The sequence below is a fragment of the Callorhinchus milii genome, unplaced genomic scaffold (genome assembly GCF_018977255.1).
Source record: "Callorhinchus milii isolate IMCB2004 unplaced genomic scaffold, IMCB_Cmil_1.0 Scaffold3, whole genome shotgun sequence".
NCBI classification, from domain to species: domain Eukaryota; kingdom Metazoa; phylum Chordata; class Chondrichthyes; order Chimaeriformes; family Callorhinchidae; genus Callorhinchus; species Callorhinchus milii.
Window position 1 is genome coordinate 13,389,469 of NW_024704744.1, and position 17,327 is coordinate 13,406,795.

Below are 17,327 nucleotides of genomic sequence, written 5' to 3' on the forward strand. Positions count from 1 at the left end.
GTGGAAGTTGACCCCATGTCTGTGGATGATGTCACCAAGAGGGAGCATATAGATATTGAAGAGGAGGGGACCAAGGACAGAGCCCTGAGAAATGCTGCACAAGACGGTACTTGGGCTAGAGGAGAAGCCGTTTGAGGAGATGAAGTTCAGGCTGTGTGAGAAGTCAAGGACAGCATCGTGGAGGTTGAGGTGAGAGGAGAGGCGGTGGGTGAGGATAGAGTGGTCGACTCTGTCGAAAGCAGCAGAGAGGTCAAGGAGGACGAGGAGGCAGAAGGAGTCCTGGTCACAGATGGACAGAATGTCATTTGTCACTTTGACCAGGGCTGTTTCTGTGCTGTGGGCCGATTGGAGGGGTTTGAGAAGGGAGTGGCCTAAAGATAGTACCTTAGTGTTGTGGTCATTCCACAAATAAATGTCCCTGGAAGCTCAAATAATTTACACATTTGATACCCAACCAAAAGGTTGTCACTACAGGTGCCAGTATTTGTTACACAATCTGATTGTTGCTGTACTTGAATGCTATAAAGGATCTCAATATTGTGCATTCCAGGTTAATAATACCATGCTTTGTTTGTTAATTTGTTTGTTAATAATACAATGCTTTTTTTGTTTTCTCCAGGTCCCGGCTGAAATTGTTCATGAGGAAGAAATACTGGCTAATGATAATACGGTGTCTACAGCTCACCATAAAAATGGTCTAGACCAGGGAGACGAAGGTTACTGGAATAGCAGCGAGCAGTACAGTGAGCCTAATGGTTGGGCAGGAGATGAGGACGGAGTGGTTGAAAGCGTAAAAGAATGCAACAAAAACAACAAGGAAAACACGTCCAATAGCCTACATGATCACGATAGAACACTAGGAAAATCAAACACAGAAACTCCAGCAAAAGGTGAACTCCATAGACAGCAGGAGGATCGAATGAAGGAAGGTTCTCAAACAGCTAATGAAGAGTGCACTTCAGATGTGCCGTCAGGGACGAAGAGTTCAGTGCCTGGTCAGAAAGAACCAGCAGGACGTAAATCTGACACACAGCACGGACATGTAGAGATGCAGCACCATGTCGAGGAAGCTTTGGAGTTAGAAAAGGTGAACATTCTGCATTTTACATCTTGTTATGCAACTGTTCACTGCATTAGAGGAAATAATAGAAGTTTACTACCATTGCTATATATTTTGGTGCAAAATAACACAGAAAAATGTAAAGATGTCAGCTTGGCTCAGTTGGTAGGACTCTTGCCTCTGAATCAGAAGGTTATGAGTTCAAGCCCCACTTCTGGAGTTTGAGTTTATAGTCTGACTTAATACTGGGGGAGCACTAAGGTACTATCTTTAGGGTGAAATATTAAACTGAGGTCCGGCTGTTCAGGTGGCTGTTCAGATGGATGTTATAGATCCAATGGCACTTTCAAAATGAAAAGGGAGTTTCTTACGGTGTCCTGCCCAATTCCCCAGATAAAATTGGTCATTTACATCATGGCTCTTTGTGGGGCAATTCAGTGCTCACATTGGCTGTATTTTTCAATAAATCATGTGAGGTGTTTTGAGATGCTTTGATGGTAAGCAAAGATGCTACGTTAAATGGAAGGATTATCAGTAGGAATGTACAATAGAATAGTGAAGTATAATACAATGTATTCTGTGTGCACGCCACATTATTACACAGAACATGGCTACGATTATCAAAGAACTCTTGGCTCACTGATTTTAACTATTAGGGAAAACAAATAATTTGTAGGTGTTTTTTAAAGACCTTGGGAAATAAATCAGGGAAAATGAACAGCTTCTGCTATGGTAATCATTTCAAAATAAGGCCATTTTTTTGATTTGCATTCTGGTCAGGTTTAACGAAACTAAAAAATGTGTTTTGGAAGTTTCAGCTCCAAGAGGCACTCGTTTAATTCTCACTGCCTTGCGGATAAGCTATCTTCTCCGGAGGTAATTGGTGCATCCGATGCTGTGATACACGATATAATTCGCAAGCTAAACGTGTTACTCTGTTTGATGGTAGGAAATTGCATTGACGTTTCAATGAAGACGCGATGCTTCTGATTATTAGGCCTCTGTTGGCTGTGGAAACAACCATTTTAATTAGTTTTGAGCCAGTCAGAGAACTATTTTTTTACACAAAGAAAGATTAAGAAAGTATTCAAAACTTGCATTTTTAAGCTAAAAAGGGTACAGAATGAATAAAACATGATATATTGGAGACTGACTTCATATATATATGTATAAAAATATATATTGGCTGGTTTCAGCAGTTATCCCAATGCACACTCTGGCATAGGCGGTGGAAGCGTTTTACAATGGGGTGGGAGGGTGAAACCGGGGGAGAGCAATGATTAACATGGGGTCGACCAATTGGGAAGTGCAAGGCTTCCCATGGTAGCCAATAATAGGGAAACCTATGGGTGGGACTGCCTCTGACATGATTGACAGCTTTGGGAGTGAGAAAAACAATCAACGCCTCTGATAAAATGTATGTGTTATGGTTTGTTTAATGGTGAAATTCTCCAAATTCAGAGTTGTGGGGCGGGGGAACATACTTCCAACCTCTCTACCTCTGACACTCCGTTACAGACACAGGGAAATTTCCAAGTGTAGGTGGCATACACAGGTGGATGGTGGTGGCTTCCTTCATGTATTAGGTACCCGACTGATCAAATAAACCCCCATGATCTAATACATTGGTGGAGCAGGCTTGAACAAACTGAAAGGCTTCTTTTGTTCCTATGTTCCTAATACTGTATAACCATAGTATTTTTGCTGTATTCTCACTCGGGAACTTTTGCGTGAAATTAAATGGCCCATGAAAATGACATCAAGTAATTTAGATCTTTATTATAATAGACTAGCCAAATGCAATTCATTGTTATTGCTCAAAAATATAGGTCCGCAAGCCAATATTTGGACAATTGCCACAACTACAAAAAATACGGTTAAAATAGATGTTTCGACAGTATAGTATATGTCTAATAAACATCACTGTTCTAGTAAGGATTAGACAGGTACCCCCAGTTGGTGTTACCGTCACCTCGAGTTGCCATTTATTCCCCCCACCCCCCCACCCGATTTTATGAGCATAACATGAACAGAGATAACAATGAAATGAGAACATTTCAAATACAGACAATGTAAGACTCAGAACTTTAATCATTAACTGTGAGCAATCAAGGCAGGAGCGTATGAACTGCAGCCTATCTGTTGAATCAGTCTGAGGCACTCTAGGGGGATAAGAATACTGTGGTGAACAGGGGGGAGGAGAGAAACTGCAGGAAAATTGCTAAGAGGGAGTGAAAGGGCCAAAATGGATAAATTACTGTCCTACTATTGGGTGAGAGGAGGAGCCAGGTTATTTTTTTAACCAGGTTTAACAACAGAATCAAGGGAATTTTTCCAATTGCAGGGACAAAAGAAAAAGGTTTAACTTTAATTCATAGAATCATGGAATCATACAACAACAACAACAATTTGCATTTATATAGTGCCCTTCATGCTGGATGGTGTCTCGGAGTGCTTAAGATCATAGAATGTTACAACACAGAAGGAGGCCATTTGGCCCATCATGCCTATGCTGGCTCTTTGAAAGAGCTACCAACTAGTCCCACTCCCCTGCTCTTACCCCATAATCCTGAAGAAATTTCCTTTTTAAGTACCTGTCCAATTGCCTTTTGAAAGCTGCTATCGAATCTGCTTCCACCACCCTTTCAGGCAGTGCATTCCAGACTGTAATAACTCTCTGGGAAAAAAAATCTCCTCTCCCGCCTGGTTCTTTTGCCAATTATCTTAAATCTGTGTCCTCTGATTACCATCCCACTTACCAGAGGAATCAATTTGTCCCGATGTACTCTATCAAAACCCCTCATAATTTTGAGCACCTCTATTAATTCCCAACCTGTCTAGTTTCTCCACATAACTGAAGTACCTTATCTCTGGTATCATTCTGGGAAATCTCTTTTGCACCCTCTCCAAGGCCCTGACATCCTTCCTAATATGTGGTGTCTAGAATTGCACACAATACTCCAGCTGATATCTAACCAGAAATTTGTAAAGGTTCCTTATAACTTCCTTGCTTTTGTATTCAATGAACTCTATTTATAAAGCAGAGGATTCCCATATTTTTTTTTAACAGGCTTGTTAACTTGTCCTGCCACCTTCAAAGATCTGTGTATGTGCATCCCCAGGTCTCTCTGTTCTTGCATCCCTTTAAAATTGTACAATTTATCTTACATTGCCTCTCCCCATTTTTTCTCCTAAAATGCATTACTTCATGCTTCTCTGCATTAAATTCCATCTGCCATGTGTCTACCCATTTCACCAACATTTCTATGTCCTCCTTCAGTCCGCTACTATCTTTCTCACTGTTTACTATGTTTCCAAGTTTTGTGTCATCTGCAAACTTTAAAATTTGCTCTCTCTACCCAAGTCCAGGTCAGTAAAATATATATTAAAAAGAGCAGTGGTCCTATTAATAATAACTATAATCCTTGCATTTGATATAACTCCTTATCACATCTTCGAGACGTCTCAAAGCACTTCACAAAATATATTGTAAAGTAAATTGACTATATGTTGTGGCAGCCAATTACACACAGCAGTGTCCCACAAACAGTCATGGATTGAGTGACTAAATTATTATTATTATTATGGTTAAGGGATTATTTCTCCCCGTAAAAGTGACCCACCAATCGACTAACAGCCAGGTTCCTACTTATTGCTTGGTAAACAGAGTCATGTGGAGTAAGGAAACTTGCTCAACATATTGGAATCAAATCCAGGTCCTCTCGCTTCCCTAAGTGCTCTAACCACTAAGCTACAGGACTCCATGACATAATTCTGAGCCCTGGAGGACACCACCGTATACCTCCCTCCAGTCTGAAAAACAACCATGTAATTGCACCAAGAATTAACTTCTAGCCTTTAGTTTGCATCTCTTATTTTAATTTTTGCTGTTTTTCTTTTGTTTAACGTTTTCTTATGAGAACTTCCTTAACTTTAGTTTTTGATTGTATAAGTGGCCCCATTGAGTTAATAAGTTGATAGAAAAAGCCTTTTCAGATTGGATTCAGCATCCTGTTACAACTCTAAAGTCTTGTGCGCAGTGCTTTATGCCAAGTACCTCTAATTCTGGTTTGATAATAAAGCATTAAATTTAACTTGACTGGAGTAGGGATCAGTGACAGTAACCTAGAGCTCTGACTCAGTACCAAACCTTGCAGTAAATCTTTAGCCAATGAATAACTGAATAACCTGGTTGTTTGTAACATTTCCCTTGCAGTTGCTCTGCTTCACTTTATTTATTGTTGATCAGATAATCAGGNTTTTTTTGTCAATGTGATTAAGTTGATCATGTATTTAATATTTTTTACAAGTATGCTTTAATGTTTGAGATCTTAAACTTCTGTCATTCTTTACCAAATAGTCTTTTGTCCCCTACTCGGCACTGGTATTGAATTATAGGGAATATGAGTGATTGAACTTTGAGATGCTTTAAGCTCACAAAAAGGTTTACCTGATCAATTAACATAAATAATAATAAACTTTGCACTTTATATAGCACCTTATCACTTCTTCGTGATGTCTCAAAGAACTTCACAGAATATACTGTAAATGACTGTATATTTTGCGGGTGAAAATACTGAACAATGCCAAATTAAGGCAAATAGATTGTACCTTTTCATCCATTTATTGCAAAAATGGCACTGAATAGAGACAAAACACTTTACAAATTGAGGAAAAGTGACTGAAAGAGCGGTTAGAGAAGTATGTTTTGAGACACACACTCTGTGCTCTATGATAACATTTAAAACAGTGATTGGTATAAGGTCCTGTGGATTCATGTTAAGAACCTTAAATGCATCCAATTGTGTCCTTGTTGATTCAGTCCACCTTCAAAAATCTCTGTTACAGTAAGCTTAGATACGCACTCCACCATGGGTTCTCCATTTTCTCAGTTAAACAGTAAACTGGACGATCTCCATTGATATCTGCTAAATAAGAATCCCTTGTGACATGTCTGCTTCCTGGTTAGATTTTCTCCTATTTTCACCTCTTAATTCTCCATTTCTCCTGAAGATAGTGATTTTCTTTGGTCAGCCGGGTGTCTGACATATGTGGAAACCCATCACTTAAGAGTATCCAAACCTAGCTGAGAATTCCATGCATCCCAGCTACACATGGAAATTCCAGAGATAGATTGTTGGAATTAATTGAATGCAATAATAAATTGATATCTTGGAGGTTTGTGCCCCTTTCATATGTTTGGAGGTAATTTCAGAGATTATTCTTCAAGTGATCTGGGACTCTACCCTGGTTGAGGGGCGCTACATAAAGGCAAGTGTTGTTGTTTCTGTTGTTGTTGAAATGTCAGCTATAGTTACTCTCCTCACAGATGACTGAATAGATTAGGAAGAAACTATCACAGTGTAAGTTTTAGATACTTCAGGAGTGTTTCAATGGAGCAATGGGATGCCTCAGAGGGATCTTTATGGAGGTGTATTAGATTTTAAATGGGATTGACAAAGTAATCTCTGACTAGTATTTATGCATATACAGATACAACAGAACAATTTGTTTGGTCAGCCAGGTGTCTGACACATACAGAAACCCTTCACCATAACTAAGAGCATCCAACCCAAACTGAGAATTCCATGCACCGACCTACATATGGAAAGTCCAGAGATAGATTGTTGGAATGGAAAGCACTTTCTCTTCTTGGAGTTACGCTTCCTGCTTACCTAATTCCGGAAAGTGTTAATAATAATTATAAGACTCCTTGCATTTGATATAGTGCCTTATCACGTCTTCAAGAACATCTCAACGCCCTTCACAGCATATATTGTAAAGGGAATTGACTGTATACTTTGTGGGTGCAGGTTGGCAAAAAACAAGTCTTGGGGCCCCCAGATTTTGAGTTGGAGTACTACTGGAGTCTAACCAGCTATTAAGAGTATTGCCTGGCAAACTTTCTCGCTGCTTGTCCAGCTCGTACCACCCTACCCGTTAAGGGCTGGGTTGACAGGAGCTAAGTGGAATGATTCCCTGCCCTCAGTGATTGGACTGCCCTTCCAAATTCTGCTGATGAGGCTCTTCTGTAATGCCAACCAGCGTGGGTCAGCAACCAAAGGTAGTGACTCATGCTGAAGTACAGTTCCACAGGCACAGATAGAGCTCGGATACCTTGTCCTAGTGGCCATTCTTCATCTGTGAGCATGGACAGTGATCTTTGACTTACACTAATCATTAAATTACTGATCGTTTTTCCTTCTATACTGTAACAGACAATCCCATTATAAAGACTTGGCAATAAATAGCTACTTTTAGCATTTGGAGTCCATTAAAGTGCCGGCTATTTGCCCATCATAACCTCACGCACTGGGAGAAATTCCACCTGGGTCTAGATTTATTCTATTTATGCTGCATTTTAGGTGTCAGCCTGGCTCAGTCGATAGCACTCTCTCCTCTGAGTCAGATGGTTGTATGTTCAAGCCCCACATCGGTACTTTGAAATTACAGTCTAGACTGACCTCCAACACAGTGTTTGGCTGAGCATTGACATTGTTGGAGGTGCCATCCTCAGATTCAACAATCGTCCAAATAAAATTGATCATTCACTTCATGACTGATTGTGGAGCATTGATGTGTACAACTTGGGTGTCACATTTGCCAATAAATACAGTCACTACGCTTCACAATAAAATCCTCTGAAGCACTTTGAAAAGTCTTGACAATGTGATGAAGCGATATATTAAGTATAAGAATAATTATTGTTTTACAATGTCCAGAATTTGATCATTTGATTTGATTGACTTTAGAATAGTTTTTCTCAGTGTTCACACTTTCCACTTCATACTTTCAGCATCTTGGGATGTTCTCCCGATGTGAAAGGCGCTGCTACGAATGACATTTGTTGATGTTGTTGTTTCCAGCAGGAGTCACTGGACAGTGATCCAGAAGAAAAACCTTGTCTGATTTTTTTTCTATTTCTAGACCTGGTCTAATGAATATACAAATATAGTAAAATTGATCATCATCAGTGCTGAAATCAGAAAACTAAACAAAGATTAAACCCTGTGATATGTCAGCTTCCTACTGTTGGTGCCAGTGCAATGGGCTATTGTTGGACTGATCATGAGCTGTCTGGAGTCATTGCTTTTTCACCTCAGCCACTGCTGCATGCGAAATAAGTACTTCACAGTACTTGCCTTGAGTGTTGTGCTCTCTATCAAGTTCCCCTCTTTGGAAGTAATAGCATACAATGTTCTCTACCTTGCCTCCTGTAACTGCATGCCACAGATATGTAGGTTAAGGCTTGAGTTATAATTCATGTACAATATTTTATAATTGGATTGTTAATTGAAAACTGGGTCCATTGCAGTACCGCTGCCCACTTTATATTCTGTAATTAGCACCAATTCACCACGGAGACATAAGAGATTCATCATCCATAATGATTTAGCCTCTTGTACATGATTCCTTTCCTTTACATGCAGTGACTGTATCCTTGTTTTATTTTCCAAAGAACAGATTTGAAAATTTACTAAAAAAAACAGAAAAATAATTTTTAGCTCAGAATATTTTATTTTCAATCAAGTCCTTGGTCGCATCAAAAAGAAACATTTTCTAGTGGAAGAAAAATAGTTGCAAATTGAACAAGGGTCGTAACTTTCAGGGGAATCTCTGAAGAGGGACTCTGTCTCTCTGCTTTAATCTTTATTGGCAGAAAGAATGCTCTTTTTCAGTCGCCAGCTTTAGTTGTACTATAGGTTAAGGAAATTAGAGAGAACTGGTTGAAAGATGGTGGTTTACATTCCAGGCTCCAAGGGGACAGGAGAAATTCAGAAAACGATTTGGATTTCATTTCAGGAGATCAGCAAAATCCAAGGGTAGGTTTTACAGGTGTACAGAGTTGGTAAGATTCAGTCATTTATACAAAAATACAAGACAGCGGCTTATTTAGAATTCTGACGTGATAAGGCACTATATCAATCACAAGGATTATTAGGATTATTATTATTCTGTGCAGATTCCACAAATTAGAAATCATATCCTGTAGTTATAAAAACACACAGAACTGCTAACATTCTGCAATTACTACAGGTTGTGAATTTTCACTTGACCCAAGGTGAAGTGCTCTGAGATGCCGCCTGGTGTGGAGGGTACTATATAAATAAAAAGTTGTTATTATTTACTCTAGTAATGTTGCATTTATTACGTCCCAGCCAACAGTCCAACAGATAAAATTGGTCACTCACTTCACAGCTGTTGTTTGAACGCTGCTGCTGTTCACTTACGAATCCACAGTCACTTCAATTCACACTAAAAACTTGTGAAGTGCTTTGAGACATCTCAATGATGTGCTGAGGCACTCTATCAATTGCAAAGATTATTATATATATTTTAGAAAGTCCAGAAATTGACAAAATCAACTTTGAATCCGTTTTTCTGTAGTTCTTATTTTAAAGAATCATTGAAATTACAGCACTGGAGGAGGCCATTTGCTAATGCTGGTTCTTCCATTGAAACCACATACTCCAATCCAAAATTCCTGCTGTTTCCTTGTGCCCTTTAATATTGTTTTCCTTCAAACACTTATCTAATTCTCATTGAAATGTTGTCAATGTCTTAACCATCATAATAATAATCCTTGCATTTGATATAGCGCTTTATCACGTCTTCAAGACGTCTCAAAGCGCATCTCGGAATATACTGTAAAGTGAATCAACTGTATATTTCATGGACGAAACCTCTTAGGTTCAATACCACTTGTGGTAAAGCATTCCATGTTCGAATGCATGAAAAAATTCCTTTTCACCAATCCTTTAATCCAATGACGAATCCTTGTTACTGAATTATATTTTTGTATTTAGGAATTGGATCTGGGGCCACATTTTTATCCACCTATTATAGTATAGTATTAATGGAAATTATCACAATATTTTTGTTCAAATAAGAGCTTTGGTACTTATGTCTCCCTCTAAGAAGAGATGAATTCTCGCAGTTGTGAAATAAATGTGCTAATTCTCTTGTTTTGCATGCATGTCTACTCAAGTGATGCTTTGTGCTCTACCCCTTTTGCAGAGGGTTCTAAAGATAACAAGTGAAGGCATTAGTCCCAGTTGCAGATCCTAAAAGACGCGTGTGGTAAGTCTCGATGGTTCTCAGCCTAAATTTACACTTTCCATTTTTGTAATTAAAAATTCAGAAGCAAATTAAGGTCTGGTAATTGTAGAAGCCCCTCAGGTTTCTGCAGAAGAGCTGGTTATTGTGAGAACTAAGCTAGAGGGGAATGAACTACTCTTTGATGATATGGATCATGTCTTTACAGAATAATACAAAATAATGGATCTGTAAAGCTTACACCTTGTCAGAAACATGCAGACAGAGGATAAACATCGGAGACTCATCAAGACCAATCTATCGCTCTCTAGTTGTTAAAAATAACAATTATATCACTGGGACAATTTAGCAGTCCATTCGAGAGTGAACACATCAAATGAACCCAATGTACACTTTGCAGCCCACCCTATCCCCACTGCATAATACCTATAAATGCTCATTATCCACAAAACTCACTCTAGAATCTAGTATTACACATGTTTCACTGAATATCTGCAGCTCGTTCATCTCTTGCAAGTTTTTTTCTCCCTGATTTTGGAGTGAAAGTTCAAATGTGTGATTTTTTTTACTCATCTCAAGGTGTGGGTGACTCTGACAAGCATGTTTTGTTTTGCCCATCCCTGGCTGCCCTTGAGAAGGTGGTGTTGGGACCTTCTCTTTAAACCAATCCGTCCTGGCTCACCTAACTGAGCCAGTACAGAACTTTGATGCCTTATTCAATGCTCAACTGTCCTTTAAACACCTCACATCCCTGTCCATGACCAGTTCATTCCATGCTATAATTTGTCACCTGAAATGTTACAAACTTAGTTTTTCATAAATGCTAGTTGCTTTGTCTGCTTCTAGGAGTTTAATAAATCCAAGGGCCTTTGAACAAAAAGTAGAATAACTTTTCGAAGAGATATCTTTAAGCGATCAAGCGATCCATGGACACTTCAACAAACACCACCCGTAATTCCTCCAGGTGTGGTGGTGTGGAAGCATAGATGCAACTTTCAAATACTGCATTTAATAAAATGCTTGTTTTGAATGTATTCATTTAATTTTTTTGAACAATTTATATACTAACAATGCACCTCGTTTAATATATTTGCTAGTAATGTTTCATTATTGTATAACAGACAAGGATATAATTTTCACTATATATATGAATGGTGATTAGTTAATTTTTGTAATTTTCTGACAAATTATTCCTGTTTTTTGCCTTATCAGCAGGCTAACTATATGATATAATTGCATTCTCAAGAAAATGACTGTCTCGGGAGATGTATTAAATTGATGATTACATTAAGGAGAATAAAGTAATAACATTGAAATATTTAATCAGTTTAACATCCTTCTTTGTCGCAGTTTAATGAACTTCATAAATAACGAGAACGTTTTTATCATGTATCTCTGTCTCTGTGGCAGAACCGATCTAAATTATAACGCGATGTTGTCTGCGAGTCACACCCAATCACAGTTCAGTTAAATGTCTTTAGATTCTTTAATAAACTCTTGTTTTGCAATAAATATCCATTATCCTTTAAAATGTCCTTTCAAAGCAAAGCAATACATGATGCTTGTTCGGGGCTTCCTGAGACATTTAGCTGTTAACCTACGAGAAGTTTTATTTCCGGGCACTCAACGTTTGGGCGTTGTTGTAACAGCAAAAAATTGTCCAGAGTAAAACCCAACAACTGTTTATTGCAGTTCCTATGTCTGGAGAACCTGCTTCCCATATGACTTACATAACAATAATAACTTGCATTTATACATGGCTGCCAACTAGTCCGTTGAAGACAGGTTAGGTGAATCATAGTAGGTTATGGATACATGCCCTTTATTGGCTTTATATCAACGTTTGGTAAGCTAAATCATCTGATGGGCGGTCAAGCTGAAAAGTCCGCAGTACCTTGGAACATGCAAATTTTTGCAACTTCATAAAATCTGGGGTGAAAATTGAAATGAGTAACACTTGCATTGAAGTTTGTGACCTATCAATACTAATTGATGGGTTCCCCATATGTACTGGAATCAGATCATCCCACCCCTTGCCTCTAACCCCCTACTCAATGATTGTGTTGCAAAGGCAGCAATGACTTCCAGCTCACAGATTGCAGCCCTGGGCTGCTTCGTGGTGGGATAAAAGCTTAACTAAACAAAACTAAACTGTATAAAACCATTGAGTGCATTTATCATTGATAGTAATAGTTGAATTATTGCACGTCAAAAATTTTACTCTCATAATTTCTAAAGTTTTTTAATGAATTGTATGTAGTGCTGGTGTCTTCCAATTTGAAAGGAATTTAATCCTCTCTCAACACTGGTTTGCACACTTCCTAAATTGTGCTCACGTGCCTGATAATAAACCCTCAAGAGAAACAACGATAATAAATTGGTCACTTCAATCCACAACTATTTGTGGGACACTGCTGTGCGCAATGTGGCTGCTGCATTTTACCCACAAATATACAATCAATTCATTTTACAGTATATTCTATGAAGCGCTTTAAGATGTCTAGAAGACGTGAAAAGCGCTATATCAAATGCAATGATTATTATTATTATTACCTGGAACATCAGTCTTAAAACCATTGTTTCCTTTATTGATTTATCTGAAATATCTCTAATAATAATCCTTGCGTTTGATATAGTGCCTTATCACATCTTTGAGATGTCAAAAAGCGCTTCACAGAATATACTGTAAAGTGAATTGGCTGTATATTTTTTGGGCGAAATGCAGCAGCAAAACATGCACAGCAGTGTCCCACAAACAGTCGTGGATTGTGTAACACATTTTTGTTTTAAGAAATTATTACTCCCGAAAAAGCCATCTGCCAATCAACTAACAACCTGGTTGCTACTTGCTGCTAGGTTAACAGAGGCGTGTGGTTGGGAAACTTGCCCAAAGTTTTGCCCTGCTGGGAATCAAACCCAGGTCTCTCACTTGTGAGACGAGTGCTCTAACCACTAAGCTACAGGACTCATCTATCAGAAACCCTAAAGAGCTAAATCAGAAATTAAATGCACGTCTGCCTTTACTTTTGAAAATTTTTCTTCATTCCAAAACTCATGTACTTGTCATTTAATGTTAGTTACAACCAGTAACTAAGAAGTGGTTATTCAGGCTCTGGTGATCATTTAGAGGTTAAATAATTCTCTAGTGGACCTAAAGGCTCAAGAATAATAACCCTGAGGCACAACTTTAGCAGAGCAAACTTTGGAGCTACAAGGAGAACTCTAGGGAGGATTAAATGAGAAGTTGTTCTGGAAAATAGAATAACTGAAGAATTTTTTTTGTGTAAGAACATTGTAAGAAAACATGGGGTGGTGCAAAATGTGACACTTATAACAGACTTGATGTGATCTGTCAAGTAATAGTGGACTTTTAGTATCAGTTTCAGGTCTGAACACCCTTGGACTTTGACAGATTGGTTTCATTCAAGGTCTCTTACTGAAATTGTACAGCCACTCATCATGGATCTCGTTGAATGATAGCAGGACACAGATATTTTTTATCGTTCACGGAGGAAGCATTTTGAGCATTGCTCCACAGGATATTGTCAGAGTTTAGTCTGTATCCCAATTTAAGGTGCACAAAAAAGTTATTCCCTGGAAAATGCAGCAGCCAATTGCACACAGCAGTGTCCCACAAACAGTGGTGGATTGAGTGATCCAATTTTTTTTGAAGAAATTGTTACCCTCGGAAAAGCCATCTGCTGATTGACAAAATAACCAGGTTCCTATTTACTGCTAAGTAAACAGATGTGTGTGTTTGGGAGTAAGGAAACTTGCCCAATGTTTTGCCCTGCCCGGGAATCAAACCTAGTTCTCTCGCTTGTGAGACGAGTGTTCTAACCACTGAGCTACAGGACTCCACAGACGTGTATGCAACAGCCAGGAATGGTGGAAGGCGAACCTTGATGCCCTTTGGTCCAGGGATGCTGTGATTTGAGTTACGTTATTGTTTTGATATGTTGTATTGGGAGGACCGACATCTTCAGGTTCAACCATTATGTTGACCTTGAGATGTGTTCCGAGCTGCAAAAAAATTTCAGGGACCATTTTAAAACTGGAAAACAGTGGAAAATCCTCATTAAATCTTGGATACAAGCTCAAAGTATCTTAAGTAGTACTGTGAAGGAAAATGCTGTATCGAGGGAGAACTATAATTAGTTGGACTGCCAACACCTCATCATATTAAATAATGTAAATTAAGTGAAACATTGGGGTGCTCATTAAGTTAAGAGAATGGTTATTCTTGTCCTGTATAAACAAACTGCCAAAGGGCATCATGAAAAAACATTATTGCGTGTTCCCAGTTTATCTCCCATGTTCCATGTGATCATTAAAACATTCACAGGAAGGAAGGGATTATTTTTTCCCCTAAGTAACTAATTCCTTCCTTGTTTGAAGAAAGCAAGTTCCATAGAATTACATAGAACGTTACAGCAAGGAAACAGGCCATTCAGACAAACTAGTCTGTGACAGTGTTTATACTCTAAACGATCCTCTACCTTTCTTAAGTATCCTTACTTCTTACAAGTGCTCTGGGACGCTACCTCGCAGAAAGGGCGCTATATAAGTGCAAGTTGTTGTTGTTACTCCACATGCCTTTGTTTATCTAGCAGTAAGTAGGAGCCCAATTGTTATTTGATTGGTGGATTGTTTTTCCGGGGTTAATAATGTAGTGGAGTCCTGTAGCTCAGTGGTTAGAGCACTCGCTTTGCAAGCGAGAGACCTGAGTTCGATTCCCAGCAGGGTGAAACCTTGGGCAAGTTTCCTTACTCCACACGCCTGATGATAATCCCTCAAGAAAAAAAATAATAAAATTGGTCATTTCAATCCACGACTGTTTGTGAGACACTGCTGTGCCCATTTGGTTGCCGCGTTTTGCCCACAAAATATACATTCAATTCACTTTACAGTTTATTCTGTGAAACGCTTTGAGATGTCATGAAGACGTGATAAGGTGCTATATCAAATGCAAGGATCACTTATTATTAATATTATTATCTCCTCTCCTATACCCCTCTATTCCCTTCTCCGTTATTAATACGTCAACTTTAATCTTTAATACATGGATGTGTTTTTGCTTCAATCACAGCTCCCGGCAGTAAGTTGCACATTCTCAGCACCTATATAAAGAAGTTCTTTGTATAATTGGTTTTAGAACTGCTAGTGGCTATCTTATATTTATGCGTCTCGTTTGGACTCACCAACAAGTGGAAACAGCCTATTAACTTCCACTTTATCAAATCCTTTCAATAATTTGAAACACCTATAAGAGGTCCCCTCTCAATCGTCTCATTTTCAGAGAGACAAGCTCTCATTTATCATTTTGTGTTAGATGGACTACAGTTGTTGGAAAACAAATAATACAGATCAAGGCAAAATCATCAGAACAGCTATAAAGTATTGGCCAATATGCTTGGTATTTGAATGGGGTTTAAAGCTCATAAAGCATAGCTAGCGGTACGTTCTGTGCTTTGGAATATAGCCAAGGAGCACACATGACTGGTCTCATTTCAGTGGGCATTTGTGATAGATGGTGTGGAATTTCACAATCTGACAAAATCAATCAAGAGACATCTCAGATGTCAAAAGGCATCAAAATATCTCCTTTATGGGAGAAAACCAAACACGTGTCAGTTTGTCGATGTCTACCTCAATTAGGATTTGCATTGTTTAGGAAAGATACGGTTTATTTCTGTGGTTTTATGTTAGCGACTGCTTTATGGCTACTTTCAAGATCCTTAAGAGAAATTAATAATCCTTGCCTTTGCTATGTACCAATAAAATCAAGAGTGCCTCAAAGTTCTTCACAGGGAACTGTTGTGAAAAGTGTAGTGACCTTGCATTTATAGGTGAACAAATTAGTTCAAACAGTGGAATCCTCTTTAAGCAGAAGAGAGGTAACCACAATATTCTACACTGTTCCTTGATCAACTTTAGGAATCAAGGATTATAACAGTAATAATAATCCTTTAATTTGATATAGCACTATCACAGTGTTGAGACGTCGCAAAGCGTTTCACAGAATATATTTTAAAGTGTATATTTTGTGGGTGAAATGCGACAGCCAATTGCACATACAAACAGTCATGGATTGAGTGACCTAATTATTATAATTTTTTTAAAGGGATTATTACCCTTGGAAGGCAATCTGCCAATCGACTAGCAACCAGGTTCCTACTTACTGTTGAGTAAACAGAGGCTGTGGAGTAAGGAAACTTTTCGCCCAACGTTTCGCCCTGCTGGCCACTGCTCTAATCAATACACTACAGGACTCCACACTGGGCCAGGACACTGGGAAGAATTCCATTTTTTTAATAATACCATGGGATATTCAACATCCACTTAAATAAGCAGACAGAACCTTGTTTTAACATCTAATCTGAAGGAAAGCACCTCCAAAAATGCAGCAAACCCGCAGCACTAGAATCGGAGTGTCAGCCTAATGAGTTTCATGTCCAACGCGGGACTTGAACTCAAACCTTCTGACACAGAGACAAGAGTGCTACCAACTGAGCCAGGCTGACACACAGAATGACCATCTCTTTTTCTATATATTTTTATGGTCTCAGCTGAACTGCGGTTGTCGAGAACATCACGGTTGAGATGTATTATTGAGTTTATTTTCGGTATGTTTTTAACTTTTGGACCTGGTTGTACTGTGACAACTCATTCCTCTGGCACTATAATAAACTGGGTCCAGTATTCCATTTAAACTGGGTAACAAAACGGAGCTCACAACTATCCTGTATTAGTTGAGTTCATCACAACTCCTCATTAACAATACCGTCAAATTAGTTCTCTGTAGAGGAGCCTGCATTATTTTCAATCTTTTCATCTAGTTAGTGAGACAAGTCACATTGTACAAAAGCCTTTTTATCCTTCATGTCTGTGTTACAAACAAATCTTAAAGTACAGAAGATTTATAAAAGCAATCCTCGCTCAAGAGCAGTTTAATCACACCTTAATAATGCAAACAACCATGCTAAGATATCAAACTCTGGAAGAACAAGTGTCCATACACATGGGATACAGCCTAATAAGACTATATTGATGTTGACTAAAGCATCATTCAAAATGTTCAACGTATAAAGTACAGACCTCTGTATCCTGCAAAAGAGTAATCCTACACAAGATGAGACATTTAAATTGCTAACTGGATACAATCTGCAGCGATATTGCTCGTTGGGAAAAAGGTTACTGTCTTTACTGA

At 38.6% G+C, this 17,327-nt stretch overlaps 1 protein-coding gene across 3 annotated transcripts in view; it reads left to right on the forward strand.

Annotated features, from left to right (window-relative positions):
- The window catches only part of LOC103185972 (doublecortin domain-containing protein 2), a 76,361-nt gene extending 64,921 nt beyond the window's left edge, over positions 1 to 11,440 (forward strand). For all 3 annotated transcript variants that reach the window (XM_007904742.2, XM_007904744.2, XM_007904740.2), the window contains exons 10-13: positions 620 to 1,087; positions 8,814 to 8,883; positions 10,079 to 10,141; positions 10,326 to 11,440. In XM_007904742.2, the coding sequence (XP_007902933.1) occupies positions 620 to 1,087; positions 8,814 to 8,883; positions 10,079 to 10,101 (561 nt within the window). In that variant the 3' untranslated portion in view covers positions 10,102 to 10,141; positions 10,326 to 11,440. The remainder of the gene's footprint in view (positions 1 to 619; positions 1,088 to 8,813; positions 8,884 to 10,078; positions 10,142 to 10,325) is intronic.
- The last annotated feature ends 5,887 nt before the right edge of the window (positions 11,441 to 17,327 follow it).